Source organism: Talpa occidentalis, unplaced genomic scaffold (genome assembly GCF_014898055.3).
Source record: "Talpa occidentalis isolate TD23 unplaced genomic scaffold, MPIMG_talOcc4v2.1 talOcc4.14, whole genome shotgun sequence".
NCBI lineage: Eukaryota > Metazoa > Chordata > Mammalia > Eulipotyphla > Talpidae > Talpa > Talpa occidentalis.
Window position 1 is genome coordinate 6,021,711 of NW_023601433.1, and position 18,579 is coordinate 6,040,289.

The window sequence follows — 18,579 nt, forward strand, 5'->3', positions numbered from 1 at the left end:
GGACTTAAACAGATGTTAGTGGTACATGAATGTGCAAAGGGAAATAACTGTGGCTCATACTTTCAGAGTGAAGATTAAATTCTTCATTCCAAGTTTTTAACCATGGATGAGCACAAAGACCGAGCTATATAGAAATGTTTACGGAAATGTTTTAAAAGTGAAAAATCGGCAACAATCCAACTTTCCAACAGAAAAGTATTAGATACATGCATTGTGGTCTATAATCCCAGGATTTGTTTCCCTTTAAAATCCTGGGAAGAAAAATATTGATAGACTAGGACAAGGACTTAAAATATACTATATACTCAGATGTTTTGAAAATATGCATAAACAGGGAAAAATCTTGGCAAATGGAACTTGAAAATGGTGGCAGCTATTATCTTTAAAGAGGGTATAAACATATTCTTGAAAAAAATGTATTATGAGATTAATTCCTATAGAAATGATATGGAATGGCCATAGGCTGCCCTCCATGGGGAGTGGCATGACCCCTCTTCACGTCCCTCCTCCGCTGAGAGCGAGTAAGTGCCAGTCAGTCGCTGTGATCATTTGTGCCCCACCTGAAACAACTCCTCCCAGCCAGTATCAGTGCAGGTTTGTGGGTACGTTGGTCTCTCTTCTAGTTCATGATAAAGTGAGATGGTGTCTATGTGAAGATACCAGGTTCCTCAGTAATTCAAGCCAAAATATTTTGGCCTTCCCAAAAGAACTTGACAGTCACAGAGCTATAGTTCTTTTTTCCCTTTGCACTGGGAAGGCAGACTATGCATTTATTGTGATGCCCCTCCCCACCCCGCAATACTGAGCCTCATTTGGGGGCGGGGGTGGATTGTAATACCAGGTGGCAGCAGTTAGAGGCCCTTCTTTCTGAAAACAGTGAAACCACTGCGCGCACACCTTCAGCTCACTGTCTGTGTGTGTGGGTCCAGGCACCAGGTAAGTGAGCCCTACTCTGCTCCTGGGAGCAGGCCTGGGACGGTGGAGCCCCCAGGGAGTCCCAGCCTGCACCTCTAAATAAGTGCTAAGGATTCGATACATAGCTGGTAAAAATTGTGAACATATGTTTTGAATAATTTTATTAGCACAAAATGAAAAAACATTTACAAGTTTTTTTTTTCTCTGAAAACTACTGGGCACTGTAAGGCATTAAGATTATACAGTATCGCTTTAAAGCACTGTCGCCCGCCCAGGAGCAGCCCCAGACTGGTCTTCGGCTCTGGACGGTGAGCCAGGGCTGCCGCGGAGGCTCACCTTGTGGCCCAGCACACACATGCACGTGGGTAGAAGAGCTGAAACAAAAACTTCATGAGCAGGGATTCACCCCTAATATCCATGATGGGTTCAGTTTCGGTTCTCGTCCTGCTTTTTAAAAAGTTGGTGCTGACCTACTCCTGTTTGGATGATCAGTGACTGATCGGAGTCTGGAAAACTGCTCTAGAAGGGTAGGACATGGCGCCATCTTTTGATGAAAAGCGGTTGGTTGATGGGACTATGGTGGGGAATGTCACTATGTAGAGAGCTGGGATGGCTCCAGCATGGTTCAGGGGACACGGGCGGAGGAGCCGCCTAGCCTGACCGCAGATGGAAGCAGGTGTATGGGGTAGAAAGGATGTGGGTCCTGCCCGAGGCATGAGGAGCAAGGAGCAGAGGGTGTGCTTGGTGGGACGGGATGCAGGGTGGGGGTGTAAAGGTAGGGCTGGAGAGGGCAGCTTGTCAGGAACGCGGCCAGAAAGGGCCGCTGTGTTAATAATGGCAGGTGTGACCTTCAGGTCTAAGGCAAATGAAGGTCACTAGTGGCATGACAAGGCCGTCGTCTGCCACGTGGGGACTCACTACTAAGCCACTGATGGAGGCCTGGGCGGTTGGCAGCTGCCGAGGTAGGAGAAACACTGAGGAGGGAGAGCCTTCAGGGTGGGTGTCTGCACGGAGGGTGCAGGCTGGAGTATCTGAGGGGCAAGAATCCTGTGACAGATCTTGCAACAGGCTTGGGCCTGTTGCAAGATCTGTCACAGGATTCTTGCCCCTCAGATACTTATTCAAAGAGGGAGATCCTGATGAGGACTAAGGCATAAACCAGCGATGGCTGGGATGATGATGGAAATGTCCGCCCCTGCCCCCGTGTGGCTACCAAGCACTTCAAATGTGACTCCTGTAACCTGACTGATTGATGTTCGTGGAAGCACCTGTCACTGGAGTGAGGGTGGGGAGGGCCGAGCACAAGGTAGCGGGGTCAGCATGAGGAGACGGTTCCTTCCAGACACTTGGCTGAGAGGAGCAAGGAAGGGGGCAGAACTCAGAAGCTAACTCGAGACTGTTTTCCCTGTTGCTTTCCACGCCACGGAAAGGAGCTGGTAGAAAGGGCCGGGGCTGCAGGGCTGAGGAGGTGAGAGCCCAGCAGCCCTGGAGTGAATGAACACGGAATGGATAGCAGGTGCAGAGCAAGGTGTGTGGAGCAAAGAATCGAGGCTGTCAGAGTGGGGCTGAAGTGACTTACCCGGCTGGTAGGAAGAGGTGGGGGAGCCACATCTTTACTACGATGTAGTAAAGAGAACTGGAATCTGCCACCAGAGCTGTTGCACTTACAGGGGTGGAGCTGACAATGCCAGGGCGGCATAAGCAGTGAGTGGCCAGGCATGGGTCACCTGTCCTTGAAGTGCGCGTCACCTGGGGCAGTGAGGAGAAAGGTCCCCGCAGGTGGGTAAATTCAGAGTGAACTGGATGAGCCCTGCTCTGCAGGGGCCCTGGTGTAATCAGGTTACCCCCAGATTCCACGCTGGGTGGGGGCCCCCACCTGCCTCAGGGCCTGATCCCAGGGCCTGCTGTGTTCAAGGCGCTGCTATAGACACCACCAGGGCTGTACAAGCAAGCAGGAGCCAGCTCCTGCCTTCAGGGGCCCAGGAGGAGATTGAAGCGAGTCTGGGAGGCGTGTAGGACATGCAGAAATAGCCGATGCTGGTTTGAGACGGGAGAGTGGACATGCATTCAGAATTTTGATCTAGAAAGAGCAGCCTGGGAGGCAGGTACAAGGCGGTTCCGCAGGACAAGTCAAGTGAGGAGCTGCCTGAGGGTAGAGCAGTGGGATGAAGAGAAAGAGAAACCGTGTTGTGGATCAGCGTCTATGCAAGCTCTGTACCGTCTGGATGAAAGCAGAGACGCACAGCCCAAGATAGAGCTGAGGACCTGCCCCCGCCCCCACCCCAGGACTGGGCTGTGTAGACACCAGAGGTGGCGAAAACTAACAGGCCATTGAGATACCTCTGGGAGGGATGGGCTGGGCACAACCTTCCAGAACGACCTGCTAGCAAGGAGCACGGGGAACACCAGCCTCAGGTGCAGCCTGGGAGCCAGGTACAGGTGGCAGGAACAGGTAGTATTCTTGAGCAGCCGTCCTTGGGCCCCGGTACCGGTGGATTCCTCTAGAAGTACATCTGAAGCTGCTGATGAGGCTCAAGTGTTGGTTGAGCATGTCCTGTGAAGCATCAGGAAGCAGCTCTATGGGCAAGAGGGAGACATGAACACAATGAATGCTCGGGAGGCGGCGGACAGCAGCCTTGGGTGGTAGGGAGTGGAGCACCATGGCTGGGTGCCTGGAGCCCCTACCCACCCCCCCACCCCCACCCCCACCCCCCCCACCCCCGTGCATTTGTTTACTTATTGGGCAGCCATTTATTAGGCCCCAGTGAAGTGCTGCCCTCCCAAAACGCGCTGGCCAGCTCAACTTCACCTACACTGAGGGGGAACCATTTGCCAGGGCTTCACGGCCTAGCACCCTGGCTTTGAGCCTTTGCAACTTGAACAAGGTGCGCAGGAATGAAGTGAGAACAGAGGAGCTCCCTACCAGCTTCTGGGAGTCAAGAAAAGTGACTGTCAGCTGTCAGCAGCGTGTGCTGGCCCGTGTCAACCATCCAGTCTCCTCCTTGGCATCGCCAAAGCCGAGAAACTCATTAATCTTTTCAGGAGAACATCCTTGTTCTCCTGTGAGCCCCCTCTCATGCTGGACAGAACAGCCCCTGCACCAGCTTGAATAGCGATTCCAGTGTGAATTCCAGTCTTGGCAGGCAGGCCGGGAGGAAGGGCTCTTTTGAAATGTAAATGACGGCGTAATTTTCAGCTCCTGTTTCTGTCCCATAAAGGAATGTGAATTCATTTTTCTTACAAAAGCCTTTAAGTTTAGACCCAAGAATATAAATAGGCGTGGCCTTTTCCACCAGGAGAGTGAATTAAATAGCCAAAATACAAGGCCCTGAGGTTTAATCTCTGTTAATAGATTTCAGGAAAACAGAGGCAATTTCCTTCAGTGGTGCTGCAGTTTTTGCACTGAAAAATATATAGCTGCGGTTTGAGCCCAAATGGAATAGGAAGTCAGATTTAATCCTTTTAATATTCTCTGTACTGGCACACCCCAGCCTAAACTGAGCCCCAGGAGACCCACCCCAGTGGCGGGACCTGAGATACTGCCTTCTCAGTCCATGATTTCCCCCCCACAGACATGGAGAGAATAGGGGGCTACTCCTGCAAGCTCCCCGGAGAAGGCTGGTCTTTTCCAGCACAGTGAGGACGTAGCCACACTATCTCCATATTCCCCGCCCCCCCCCACACACACACACACCTGCTGCTCCTTCCTCGGCAGCCAGGGTGTGACCTTGGACAGATGCTCTGCGCTGGGCCTGCTGGGCCTCCTTTGCAGAGGCAGCTGATCCCCCCAAAACGGACTGGACCTTACCATGTGAAGGACCGCTGCCTGTTGGTGCTCCTGCTGGATCTCGGCCTGCAGGCTGTCTGCAGCTCTCGCTGTCTGCAGCTCTCGCTGTCTGCAGCTCTCTCTGGAGATGGTGATTTCAAAGCGGGCCAATTTTCACTTCTCCAAAGGAAAGCTGAGAGAGCCGGCCGGGAGCCAGCTTCGCTGGAGCCACCATAGCAGCGGCCTTTACAAGTGCAGGCTCATTAAACCCGTACAAAAACTCAGCCAAGCAGGCCTTATTGTGCCCACTTCCTAAACAATGAGACTGAGGCTCAGTAAACATGGGTAGCTTGCCAGGGCCCCAGGGGCAGAGTCGGAATCCCGAATCCATGCTTCCTCCCCCCACCTAGTGACCTGCAGGGGAGAGCCCGCCCCCCTCCTGCCAAGTGCCTGCCCACCTGCTGGGTGTCCTGCTGCCTCCAGCCCTCTCCGTGCCAAGCACCAGAGAAGGGAGGACTCTGAGCTTTGCCAAGAGCAGAGAGCGAAGCCCCTGTGCCTCCCTCTCCGCGGCTCCCTCCCACGCTCCCGCGAGCCAGTATCCCGGGAACTCAGCAGAAGGGTAAATAAGATGTTCTCTGTGACCCTGGAAATCCCTGAGAGCTCTAAAATCAACACACTTTGCAATGAGTAGGAAGAGATGATTGGGTTTGAGGGTTATGAAATATCAAGATAAATAATCTCCCTCACCGCCAGTTTCTCTGTGTAAAATAAGGTGGTTATAGGATTATGAGGTGCGGGCGCCGCTGACGCTGAGGACGCGCGCGAGGGGCGGCCCTAGAGAGGCCGGGAGCCCGGGCCCCGCCGCAGGTAGAAACCCCCAGAGTGAAGCTCCTTCTCTGCTCAGCGGGGCTCCCCGACTCAGCCTGAACCCGGCACCCTTGGGAGCAGAGGACAGAGCGAGGGGCTGCGGGGAGATACAGCAGCCGCACCCCAGACTGGAAGGCCTTGCATGAGGACTCCCTGAAGGGCCCTTCCGGCTGCATCAGGATGGCATGGACCTGAGTGAGCGTCTTGGGAATTCTTGGCCAAGGTGAGATGGGCCAGGCGGCACCTCAAACTCTAAAAGGAGCCTCCAGCTTTCCTCCCGCTTCTGGACGCCCTCGGACAGCTCTCTGGGGCCCTCCCAGGAGCTTCCCTGCACAATCTCGGCATCGTGGCGCTGGAGACTTTCTGTGGGGTCGCTGCAAGGCGTCCACGCTCGCCTCCGGGCCCTGCCACGGAAGGGAGACTGGACGGCCGTTCCTGGCTAGACGCGCGAGTCGGCGCCCCCAGACGGGAGCCGCCGTGCATGTCAGCACCCGCCCGTGGCGGCGGCGACGGGCCACGCGGACTGTAAACTCGAGGCCCGCTTGAGCGCAGGCTCCCGATGAGCGGATGCCAGACCGCGTGGTTGACCCCTCGCTGCCCTCTCAGGACATGGGCTGCACCTGCAGAGGCCCAGTTTCAGAGGCGTTTCCATGAGCGCATCATCACCAGAGCAGACGCGCTCCCTCCGGAGAAGTACGAGTAGCCTTAAAGCCAGAGGGTGAGAAGGGCCTCCCCGGTGGCCGAGCGGGTTAAGGCTCAGTGCTGCGGTGCTGCTACGGCCTGACGGCCTGAGTTCGAGACCCGGCCAAGGGAGCCAAGCCACGCAAGGTGCAGGGGGCCTCTCCTCTTGCCCTCTGCTCCCCTTAGTGGTGTCAGTCATGTTCGCTCTTCCTTCCTGTGTGTCCCCCACCCCGTTCCTCCCTTGTCTGTCTCCCCCTTCCCTTGTCTGTCTCCCCTCCTTCCCTTCCCCCCCCACCTTATGAGACCAGGTCTAAGAAACGTGTTGGAAACATCAGTTGAAATGAGTCCCTTCAACAAGGAAGCTAGAACTCATTTACATTAAACCAATGATTAAAAATACACATAAACCTCTGCTTACAAAAAAATATATAAGGGGGTTATGGGATTACAGAGAGAAGGGGGTTATGGGATTACAGAGAGGATTGTGATGTGCAGCCAGACAGGGTGTTACCACAAAGGGGTACAGTCACATGAGGTCTCCCACTGGGCACCAGCACCCACACAGGGACTGCCTGGAATTTTCTTGGGTTCCAGTGGGTGATAAACATAAGGGGGTGGGCTGTGTATGAGAACTACCAGGAAGGGCCTGCTGCACCCACCTCCACGAGCCAGGTGAGTTCTAGAATGGCACCACTGGCAGTCTCTGCCCATGTCAAATTCAGGACCCAATAGCTAGAACTGGGGAAGGAATTTTAAGTCAATAAATGGGAAGCTGCGAATTTGGCAGTAAAGACACCGAAAGGGATAATAGTGACAGTAACTGTGGGTTGAGTATCTACCTGTCCCCCGAATCCTCTGGGTTAACACAGATAAGGCAGCAGCAGGCCTGATGCTGTGGGAGGGTCTGACCCTCGGGTGACACCTTGTTTGCAGACAGGCTCACCTTGACCCTGACCAGCAGGCTGGACGCCTCCGTTTTAGAGATCAAGCGACGTGCCCGAAGGCTTTCGGCTCCTTATGTCTCGCACACATGCCTTCCGGAATGGACACCGAATAGAGCGTGAGGAACTCTGCTAGGCCCTGGGCTTTCTCCTCGCTGTGGCTCTTTGGGGGACTTTGCAGCTGGTGACAGAATGACAGTAGGCAGGGTGAAATAGACGCTGCCAGCTCGCAGAAATATACCCCTCCTAATAGCCAGCTCCATTTCAGCCCCAGATTCAGGTACTTGGCATTTTCAGAGGCTATTTTTGGTTTCAACAAGTGCCTGCTGTGGATGGCACATGGCTCCCAGGCACCAGACAATCCCCAGAGCCCCATGCAGATCTTGTGCTGGGGTTGGGGGCGGGGGGGGCATTGCCTTTCTCCCCATTGCACAAGGACAGAGCGGAGTGACCACTGGAGAATGGGTGAGGGGGAGCATTTGGAGCTACCCACAACCTGAGAAAACCTGGGGCCACAGAGAGGTGAATGGACGCGGTGATCAAGGGTCCCTCTCCCGGCGTCTGCCCGAAATTAAAACTGGCTCCAGGTCTGTGTCCTTAACCACCACGGGAGGGCAGTCCCTCTACTTGGCTCTCATTTCAGTTAAATGAGGACAAAGCTGGGGTGGGGAAACTGGGGGGACTCACCCAGTTTTCTGATTCTGCAAGACCAACCTGACCTGGGAGCTGCAGAGGAGGAGCAGGCTGTGTGGGGCTCGGGAGGTCTGGAGAGGATTCCACTAAAATCCCCCCAGGGCCGCTCTCTGGGTAGCAAGCACAGAGCAGGCTAAGGACAGAGGCGTGGCCGGAGGCTCTGCTGGGCTGGTCTGCAGTGCGATGCAGCCGTCTCCCTGATCCAGGCGTGTCGCTGAGCCTTCTCCTCCCTCCTAACTACGGTCAGATTCGTGCAGTGTTCCCTACTCTGGCAGACGGCCATGGACTCGAGGGGTCTTCCAACCCCTGGAATGTGTGTGCAATTTTCTGGGTAGATGTATTCTTCTGGACTAAGGGTCTATATTGCATCCCATTTTCAGAGGGCCCATCCTTAATAAAAAACAAAAGACACTCCAGGGCTGACCCTCAAATGAATATTCCTCCTAGCTGGGCCTGGATCTCAGAACAGTCAACATCCACTCCAGCCATCACGTCCTCCTCCTGAGGGCTCCCTGCAGGTAAAGGCACCCCATTCTGGCCTTGGGGACCATTTCTGTGAAGCACTTGATTCCCACCCAGTCACTGCTCTCCCATAGACGGCACGTTGTCCCCCACAGGCCAGAGCCACCCAAGAGCCTGTGTTTCAGCAACGCTGAGGGCCAGGCCACGTGCCGAGAGCTCTGACTCACCGCCCCAGATGACAGCAAGGTGCAGCCAGGACGAGGGCCCTGCAGCCAGGGCTAGGAGGACAGAAACACAGTAGCAGGGACAGAGCGTGGAGGAGTTTCCAACTCTGGCCCTTTTGAACACTCTAACCTGAGGCTTTTTAAGCCTTTTCCTGGCTCGGAATGAAAAGCAGTCTAGCCCCAGGTGACACCGAGGGGCAGAGGAGCTGTCAGGGCCCTTCACCTTCTGCTCCCCACCACAACCCGAGCCGCGCACAGCCCTAGCAGCTCCTGTAAGAGATCAGCCCCACGCCTTTCCCTTTTTCCTGGGCGGGGTGCTCTTTGATGGTAAGCAGCCCCCCTTTGGGGACGACTTCTCTTTCCCCCTCAAACCCAAGCAGATGAGGATCGCAGTTACAACAGTGACACTGGAGGTCACTCACTCAGTGCTAACCATGCTCCAGGCACGGTTCTTAAAGCTTTGCACCTCCTCACTCATTACTCCTCACAGCCCTCTGGTAAGAACGGGCAGCACCCCACTTTGCACACATGGAAACCGAGGCCCAGGGGCTTCAACCACACCTGCAGGTTTGTGTAGTCAAGAGACCTGGGCTTCAGCTCCAGTGATTCGACCTCCCAAAGGGCCTGCTCCCTGCTGGCCCTGCAGCCCTGAGGGAGGGTTTCTGCGCAGCCCCCAGAGCTGCCCCCTGACATATGCTCTCCCCCACAGGCTTCATCCCCCCACCCCTCATCTTCGGGGCCGGCATCGACTCCACCTGCCTGTTCTGGAGCGCCTTCTGCGGCGAGCAGGGCGCCTGCGTCCTGTACGACAACGTGGCCTACAGACACCTGTACGTCAGCATCGCCATCGCGCTGAAGTCCTTCGCCTTCGTCCTGTACACCACCACGTGGCAGTGCCTGCGGAAGAACTACTCGCGCTACATCAAAAACCACGAGGGCGGGCTGAGCACCAGTGAGTTCTTTGCCTCTACTCTGACCCTAGACAATCTGGGGAGGGACCCTGTGCCCCCAAACCAGACCCATAGGACAAAGTTTATCTATAACCTGGAAGACCACGAGTGGTGTGAGAACATGGAATCCGTTTTATAGCGACTACACGGGCTCAACTCTGTATTAGTGACCCAAGGGTCATTTTTCGTAAAAAAAAAACAAAAAACAAAAAGCTTCCAAAAAAAATAAGTAACTCGACACACACACACACGCACACACACGCACACATGCACACACGACCTCTTCCTCAACATCAGAGCCAGACAGGAGCCCACCAGGACGTTCCACCTGCCGGGGCGCAGAGCCGACCCTGTTGGAGGCGCCTCTGGGTTTTCAGGAAGCCGAGAGCTGCAAGCAACAGGCACTGCCAAATTCAGGGAACATGGTGGCCAGCTTGGAGGACGGACCTGTCCGGATATCCACACACATCCAAACAGAAACATTACAGAGTCTACTAAAAAACCAAGTTGACAACATGCCAGGATAAGCACTAGTGACAGCCGCACCACCGCCCCCCCCCCAAGGCGGGGCGGGGCGCGCACAGGCCAGGAGTGGGCTCCACTCCCCTCTAACTCTCGCAATATGGGTCACTGTGTAGACGCCTCACCCAGTCTGCATGTGGTTCCAGGCCCCAGAGCCCTCTCAGCGATGCTCTCGGGTGATCCGTGCCGGACGCTGATTGGCTCCTCTCACCAGCTCCATGTCCATGTTCCAGACTGAGGGTCCGAGGGGGAGCCGGGCGTGGGGGCCAGCCCCTCCGCTCCCCCGCCCCGCAGAGTGACCTCAGGAAGCCGTGGGCCCCACCTGGCTATGACCGACTTCGCTCAGAGCCAGTGAGACCCACCCCAGTCCAAGTCATTTGCTTACATTTGCCAAACATTTTGCCATTTTTTTAAAGAAATGCAGTGCATATGAATTTCCAACTGTTGTCTGTATAATCTTCTAATACTATTTTTAACTCCTTCTAAAATCTGTGTTGGCCCTTCAGTCACTAACACAGTCTCTTAGGCCCAATTTATTATGCTGGTTGCTTTTACTTTTTTTTTTTTAATGCACCAAAAATATAATGTGATTCAAGGGATGCAATTAATCTATTGTAATTTTTTTTATCATTTTACTCTCATACAAATATTCTGGGAGAAGGAGAATACACAATGTGGTACAAGAAGAAGAAGCTGCTGCAGCAGAGTGTGTCTGTGCAGCCTGCCTTTAAAGGAATCACATCTGAGACAACGGGGAATAATGTGATGAATTGCAAATTTGCCTTCTCGCTTTATGCCCCGCGATCAGCGATCACTGTCATGGGGAGTCGTTCATATTCATGCTGCAGGTTGCAAGAGGCGTTCCTTTTCCACCTGTGGAGGCGGCACGCTCAGCTGTGGGCTGTGTGCATGGTGCGTGTCTCTGGGGACGGAAAGGGAGCGGACGGCCCCAGCACCAGCTGCTGAGTGGTCTGCGTGTCTGGCACGCGCGACCCACGAGCTCCTGCATGCGTGTGCAGGGCACGGGAATGTCAGCTGTGCTCTCAGGGTCAGCCTGGAGCTAAGAGGCGTCTGTGAGTGTTGACAGTGAACCTCAGAGAGCTAGAGAGCACACCTGTTGTCGTCTGGGGTAAGACGCAGGTGAGACGTCCTCTTGCAGCCGTAGACTCAGCCTCGGGAGGCCATTTCCATGGGGGCAGAGCTGAGGGGCAGCTGCACGCACACCCGCCCAGGTCCTGACTGCTCCTGAGGCTTCAGCAGCGACCTCAAGGATTGCTGGTTTGGGGTTCACTTGCAACACATTCTCTTCATTCACTCACCAGGCAACAAAAGAATCGGGGAGTAGGGGGAGAGCCAGCAGGTGCTGTGGCCAGGTCCTCATACCTTAAATGGGGGCTTCTGGACAACAGCCTACAACTAGAGAAGGCACCAAGGCAGGACACCCCAAGAGCGCCCTGAGGTCCCCCTGCTCGGCTGCCTGACAGGCTTCTGCCACACGCCTCTTCCCCGCCGGGTGTGTCGTTGCTCGTGTCAGTGGAGTGGCCATCAGCATGTCGCCAGACGCACGGTGGCTCTCCAAACAGTCCCCAAAGCACGGGAGCCCTGTCACCCAAGGCTCACCCCTTTCTGCACCGGCTTGGGATCAGCTCGCCCTTTTAGACCTGCAGCTCCACAGACACAGCACACACATCCAGGCCTTGGAGCCCAGAGTTCACAGGGTTGTTTGCTTTTTACTTAGAAAAAAAATCTTTCTAGCAAGTCTGTGTGCGATGGTGTCTGCCAAGGTGTTAGGAGAAATGACCTAAGGTGTTACTGTCTCTGGGCTCGGTGTGTGGTCAACAACTGGGTGTACATTTAAAGTTCCCTCTTACAAGATGACTCCTGAAATTACTGTGTCGCCCTTTACAATTTTAATTTCTCTCACCTACTACAGAATGGAAATCCCAGTCTGAGTTAATTTTCCTTGTGTGCCGCAGAGGACCACGGTACCTGCAGCACTAGACCCAGCCCCCACTGGTCCCTGGTTCTGAGTGCTGAGCTCGCCACTGGACTTCCAGGAAATACAAGTGTCCGGGACAGAATCAACCCGGGCAGTGAAAGCTAAGCCCTCCCGCTGACCAGCTTGGCTAAACCTGCCCAGGGCTGGATGGGAAGTCTCACTCTGGCCACTACTGACAGGTTTTTGTAAACTCCTACAGAGACCAAGAAGCACTTTCTGTGGCAGCATCTCCCTCTCAGGACAGGGCTGCCACTTCCCTCAGCCCAGGCCTTGCTCTGAGGCACCCTAGGGACGCCCCTGCCGCGGGCACTGCTCACGAGTGGTCCTCACAACCCAAGCAGCGCAGCGAGACAGGCCTGCGCGCCCAGTCCCCGAGGTGCTTGCTGGCGGTGTCCCACAGGCGGGAGAACAAGGGAAAGCCTAGAGCGTCTGCAGAGCCCTCTGACAGGCTTCCTAATGTGTTCTGAGCAGGCAGGAATGTGCTTTGCCATGAAGCCGCTGCTGCTGCCACCGCCTCCCCGTGGAATAGCTTCCTGGAGTGTGATTTTAAAGTTTCGTTAAATGGCAGCTACACCTTCAAATCCCTGATTCCACCTCCAATGAGAGCTTCCAGCTATTCCAGTCAGAATGTCCCGCCTCCGGCTAGGGCCTTCCTCATGCGGGAGTGGGGTTTCCCAGCCCTTCTGTAGAAAGCTCCAGGCCTGGGCGACTCACAGAAACATCCCACACCAGGGCACTGGGGGTCCCCAGGGTGAAGACCCACAACCCCAAGGAATTTTCTCAGGAAAAAGACCCAACTCTGGTTGCTAATCAGTTCTCTCTCACACTTCCGGAGCCAGCCACATGTCGAGTAGCATGTAAAATGGAGACCATACACACGTGTGTACAGATTTACACTCACAGAGAAATGCTCTAAGAAGTGGGATCTGCTGGGGCCCACAGAGCTGCTTTTCTTCCCTTCTGCTGCTCAGGTCCTGCGAATCAGGGGCTCTTTCCGCCCATCTGGACCTGCCGGCCAGCCCAGCGCTGCCCTGTGCGGCCTGGGCAGTGAGAGCCGACCTGTAGAAATGCATGTGGCTGCCCATGGCGTCCAGAGCAGACAGGGAAAGACAGGGCCCCCCGTCTGTCCTGGGCCGGTGGCTCACGCCCTACTTAGTGTTGTTGTGAATCTGGTTTGGTTTGGATGAGGGGAAAGAAACAGGCAACCAGTTTTCAGCCCAACAGACAGAATATTTGCCGTCGGTGCTCAGCTGCTTTGATGTTACAGGAGAACCGGTTCCCTGCAGAAGCCGGAGACTCACCAGACGCAGAGCAGGGCCCTCACAGCCCTCTTGCTTGCCTCCTTTCTGCCACGATCTCTGTGTCCTTTTAACTTAAGAGTTCATGTCAGACACCTAAGAGGTGCCACGTTTTCCCGGAGACAGACTTTAGATCTGGCCTGGAAAATAAGTCTGAGCCTCCAACAGGCCTTATCCTCCGCTCACGTCCCTTCCTCCCTGTGCGTTAGGCCCAGCTCTCCCCCAGCGCAGTGCAGCCCTGGGTCCCAGACTCTTAGTCCTGGCCCTCGTCTCTTAGAGGAAGTGGCCCTAAATGCCAACCTTCAGACCCAGACTCCCCGGAATACGGTGGCTGCTCAATAATTGATAAAACAGGAGAGTCTCTAGCTGGTGGGAGTCACAAGATATTTTTGTCAGACACCCCAGTGGGGGGCTGTTTCCCATCCAGCATGTGGATGCCATGCTGTCTGCGCTTACCTCCCTTCCTCATGGCTGTTCTCCTTTGTGGGGTGTCAGTTGGGGGTACACTGTGTGAGCTCAGTGTTTCCTAAACACCTATTTCCTCACACATTCCTTTACGACGCTGGCTGTGTGCTAGGCTCCGGGCCAGACAGGTGACTACCAGGCTTCAAGAGCGCCTCGGTGAGCCAGACAGACCTGAACACAGCCCAGGTTGGGGTGTGGTGCTGGTGCAAGAAGAGCCCCCCGAGCCAAGAACGGGGCCTTTACCCAGCAAGTCTACGGACTTGCTGTAAAGGATGAGTCAGTACGTGTTTCAGGTTTTGAGGCCCATCTGGTTTTGTTGAAACTACTCAACGCTGCTGTGGCAGCCAGGAACAGCCCTACGCAGAGTCTGAGCAAAGCAGGCCGCATTCCCACAATTACTCACGGGGGCAGGCAGTGCTGAGTGCGGCCCGGGTCCAGGGTGCTGATCTCTGGAGCCCAAGCTGAGGCGTGAGGCCACAAGGAGTGTGTGCGGAGTCAGCCGGAGCTGCTGCAGCACCGGCCACGTCTCAAGTGGGAGAGGCCCTCAGCCAGGGTCTGTCAATACTGTCCCGACCACATAAATCTCACCCAGGTATCCCATTTCTAAGAGCGAGGTAAGGACCCGTTACTGCCAGGTGGTATAATTACAGGCAGCGTTGTCTTTGTCTTGTGTAATCAGGGGAGCTGAACCGTACAGTTCACAGTCCCCTGCACCCTGAGGCCCGCCGGGGAGTCTACCTGAGCCGCCGTCCTTATCTCATAAATGGGGGACGTGGACATGGGAGGGGGAAATGAAAGAAGAACAACAAGAGTGAAACTAGACCCTGAGTCATCTTTCAAGTCCCCTCCCCTTCCCACCGACACAGGACCCCGGCATTCTGAGCTAACAGATGCGGCAGGTGGGACAATGGTGAACACTAATAATAACTAATAACCATCACAGCTAACATTTACCCAGCACTTCCCAGAACCAGCTTATTGTCGTGCGTTGGCTCACTTACTCTCACAGCAGCCCTGTGAGGCAGAACTGCTATTCAACTTGCATTTACAGGAGAGGAGAATGAGGCTTGGAGGCCTTCCAGGAGGAAGTCAAGGTCACAAGCCAGAGCCGGGGTTCGAACCCAGGTCTGTGGATCCAAAGCCTGTGTTCTTGGCTATAAGGGGACCTGCTCCTTACCGAGGGAGATGGCAGGGTCCCACAAATGCCCCACTGTAACCCTCGGGACACTGCTCTGTTCTAGGGGTGTCTGGCCTTCCTGTTAGCCCACAGAACACTTGATTGATTTATATGGTGTTTTCTGCCAGAGGCAGACAGGTAAGAGGAAACACCCAAACACATCCTCAGATACACGTTCAAAGCAACAAGGTGTTCCCCAGGTGCTCCCCAGGGCTGGTCCTCAGCTGTGGGGGAGACCCCAGGATCTCTCCTGCCTGCCTGCCACCACCAGCACTGCAGTCACAGCACCACCCTGGGAGCCTGACCAGGCCTTCATGCTGGTCATGTTGGAGGTCTCTCTTACCAGATACCAGCCTCCAGGAACAGATTCTAGATGTTTCTGCTTTTGTATTAATGATTCAGGTCAACAATCAGGAGGTGCTGACGAGCATAAATTCTGAATATTTTTCCATAAGGCAAAGTGATTATGTTCTTTTGGTGTGAGCAAATGAAGTAACACAGTCAAGCTTTCTGGAGATTTGACATTCTGTAGGCTGAGATTTTACCTTTCCCCAAAATCCACCAAAAGAGTGTTTTTCTTAAATTCATACGGACTTAAGAGGAGATGGCTCTCTGGAGAGATGGCTGCCAAGACTGTCGGGTCAAAGGCCCTGAGGGGATGTGGAACACGCAGGGCAGGAAGGTCCCTTGCAAGGGGGACAAGCTAACCCCGGAGTATGCTGGGGGCTCGAGTCTTACGATTTAGAGGCGCACATGCCAGGTAGCTCTCCCACTGCGTTCTCTCACGGTCCCGTGAGGTGAGTATCATTTGATCCACCTTAAGGATCAGAAAACTAAGGCTTCCCAAGGTCACCATAAGCCAAGGCCAGGGCTCTCTGACTCTTGAACCAGCCACCAGAGAACGCTTCTTAGGGAGCTTCCAGAAGCCAACAAGTCCTCTATCATGAGAACTCCCCCTGCAAAGCCAGTGACACAGAGAAATGAGCCCAGGGCCGGAGTCAAAACCTTCTGCAGCATTTTGCCCATGGGCACAGGAATCCAGCGTGAGAAAATTCCTTACTTGAATAACATAGGAGACCCTTTAGAAAACATTTGTTCCTGCTTCCACCTTGGCCACCTAACAAAAGGTACCAGCACCACCTTGTCCTCTGCCTTACACATTCTGCACTCAAGAACCACCCCCAATGCTCTCCTTCCCCTCCCTGCCCCCATGGCTCCCCAGAGACCCAGAGACCCAGAAACCCCCCTCCAACACTACAACTTGAACCTTGGGAAGGTTCGGAAAGGATGCCCCAGCACCACCAGCCGCATCTCCATGCAGAATCCCAAGGAAAGGGGTGACATGTCCACACTGTCACCTCTGTGCCACCCCCGGGGACTTCTGAGACCCCATCATCAGCCACAAGAGCCCCTGTCTCCGTCCATGACAGCTTCACGGCTCATAAGCCAACACAGGGCTTTTAACACCTTTCAAATGAAGCCGCGGCCTCTGGGTGAGAGAGAAGTGTGGCTGAAAAGGCCTGCTCCCGAGAAAATGGTTCCCTCGGTCCACAGTGCGAATCTACAGCTGAACGAAAAGCAGGGGTGTCCCAGAAGCATGGCATGACGCCATGGCCTTCTCGGGCACGCCCCCACATCCAGAGAGAGCCAGGTGGTTCCTGAGGGTTCACAGGCCTGGGTCAGGCCTCCCCCACGCTGCTGACAGACCCAGCGGATGCGCGCCTCACACAGAGCTGGCCTTCCAGAGGGCCCAGGCTTGCTCTCTGGTCCCCGGGTGCCATGCCACCCCGCTCAGCGCTCACTGCCGTGACCTCCGTCCTGGCCCACCCGCTGGAAACGCGATGCTGTTAGATAAGCCGAGAAACCGGTGGGGAAGCAGAAAGACCGACCTCTCTCCTCTTGGCTCTCTTCCCTCTCCCTCTAGGCACAGAGTACCGAGACATTGAGACTGAGAAAGGCTGCCCCGAGTCACATCCACCTTCCGAAGACTCCTTTGTGAGCAGCTGAGGGCCCGGCCCGCGAGAACAGCCCGCCGCCCTTCCCAGCACCCAGGGCCCCGGGGGGATCGTCCGGCCGCCTGTGGTCCTTTGAGGCCCCGAGCTCAGGCCTGTGACGAGGACTGAGGAGGTGCCCGAGGCGGGACTCCTCTGAACCCTCAGAGTGGGCGCCGTCCAGGTGGCTGAAGCGTCACGGCCTGCTGTGCGGACCCCGGCCTATCCCTCCTTGGCCCCGTAGGGACGGCTTGCTGACCTGCTTTAGAAACCCCAAGGGCTCCGCCAGCTCTTCCCAAAGCAGCCCAGGCTGGATTTTTAACCAGAGGGGGTGAGGCCACCCCAGTCCACAGAACGGAGGGGAAAGCACATACTCACTAGGTGATGAGTGTGATATTCTGTATTTTTGCAGCTTCTATTTTCCAGATGAGCAGTTTAGAAATATGTGATGTAAAGTACATATGTACGTTTGCTGAAAATTATATTAAAGGCACTATTTTAATTCTTCCTCTGTCTCCTCGGTCATCTCTGTTAGCTTGTCTGGAGGGTAGAAGGCCCCTCGGATTCTCTGGGGTGTGTTTCTCGCTCTGTCTCTTCCATGTTTATGGGCTTTGCACTGTTCAAGAGAGCACGGGCTTTGGAGCTAAAAGAGACCTGGGTTCCGATCTTCACCCCAGCACTTGCCACTGGCGTGGGCTGAGCAAGTGACCCAGCTCCCCTGAACCCGGTTCCCCCTCTGTAAAGTGGGGGTGTTGGCAGTTGCTTTCCACAACGGTGGCCGGACACGCGGCGTCAGCAGGTGGGCAGCGCAGAGGCTGGTCACCGCTACCCCCGCCTCTGGCCGGGCTCAGAGCAGCCTGACGTGGGCTGTGGCCCTGAACTCCCGCCACCTGCCTTTCCTTTTGGATTCTCCCAGGGTCCGTAAGCCCTGGACGGAGAGGGGCAGCCTCGGGGAGGACATGATGTTTGCTGGAGGCAGGGCAGGAATGAACAAATGAACAAATGATGCTCCATTAGCCTGGGGGCTCTGGCTTTAGCCCCCTTGTCAGAGGCAAGAGCAACCTTGACCGTCCCTTCTCTAGGCCCACCCGTGCACGCACTCCGGCCACCTCCCCAGGTCCTCGCCAGGCCCTGTCCTTGTGCGGAGCTTCTCATCCACTGACTCACGTGTACCGGTTGTTGGGGGCCCGTCAGAGTTCCCTCACGACAGCTTTGTCCAGACGGGGGTTCCAGGAATAGATGCTTACGCTCTGTTTTCTGGGCCAAAGCCCCAGGATCTCCTTACTCTTATGGGCCCCCGGCCCTTGGCACTGACCCAGTTCCTTCCCACCCCTTCCAGCTGGGGTTGTGCCCTCTGCAGTGCCACCCTTCCCGCTCAGCTCACCTGACCAAGCCGGTCAAGCCGCCTGCTGCTGGACCACGCTCCTCTGCCCCCGTGGCCTCTCCCCTCTGGAGCCACTGAGTCAGGAAAACGTGCCATGGCCAGGTACCTTCTCTGTGGCCCGTGGTGTCTCGGGGGCTTTTCTTAGCCTGCCTCTGTTATTTATGGGGTTATTTTTTTTTGCAAAGCAACATGATTTATTCTCCCTGGGATAAAAATCCCAAGAAAATGCAATTTCTACACTCTC

General features: G+C 55.2%; 1 protein-coding gene and 1 long non-coding RNA gene across 2 annotated transcripts in view; one reads left to right on the forward strand and one right to left on the reverse strand.

The window, feature by feature from the left end:
• The window catches only part of SLCO3A1 (solute carrier organic anion transporter family member 3A1), a 183,683-nt gene extending 166,230 nt beyond the window's left edge, over positions 1-17,453 (forward strand). The window contains 2 exon segments of the mRNA XM_037510033.2: positions 9,259-9,501; positions 16,885-17,453. Coding sequence (XP_037365930.1) covers positions 9,259-9,501; positions 16,885-16,967 — 326 coding nt within the window. The 3' untranslated portion in view covers positions 16,968-17,453.
• Positions 2,504-5,034, reverse strand: LOC119244308 (uncharacterized). The gene is made up of 3 exons (XR_005124926.1): positions 4,724-5,034; positions 3,256-3,492; positions 2,504-2,664 (listed from the first exon to the last, which is right to left on the reverse strand). It is a non-coding gene; the product is annotated as an uncharacterized LOC119244308 (long non-coding RNA).
• Positions 17,454-18,579: the final 1,126 nt, after the last annotated feature.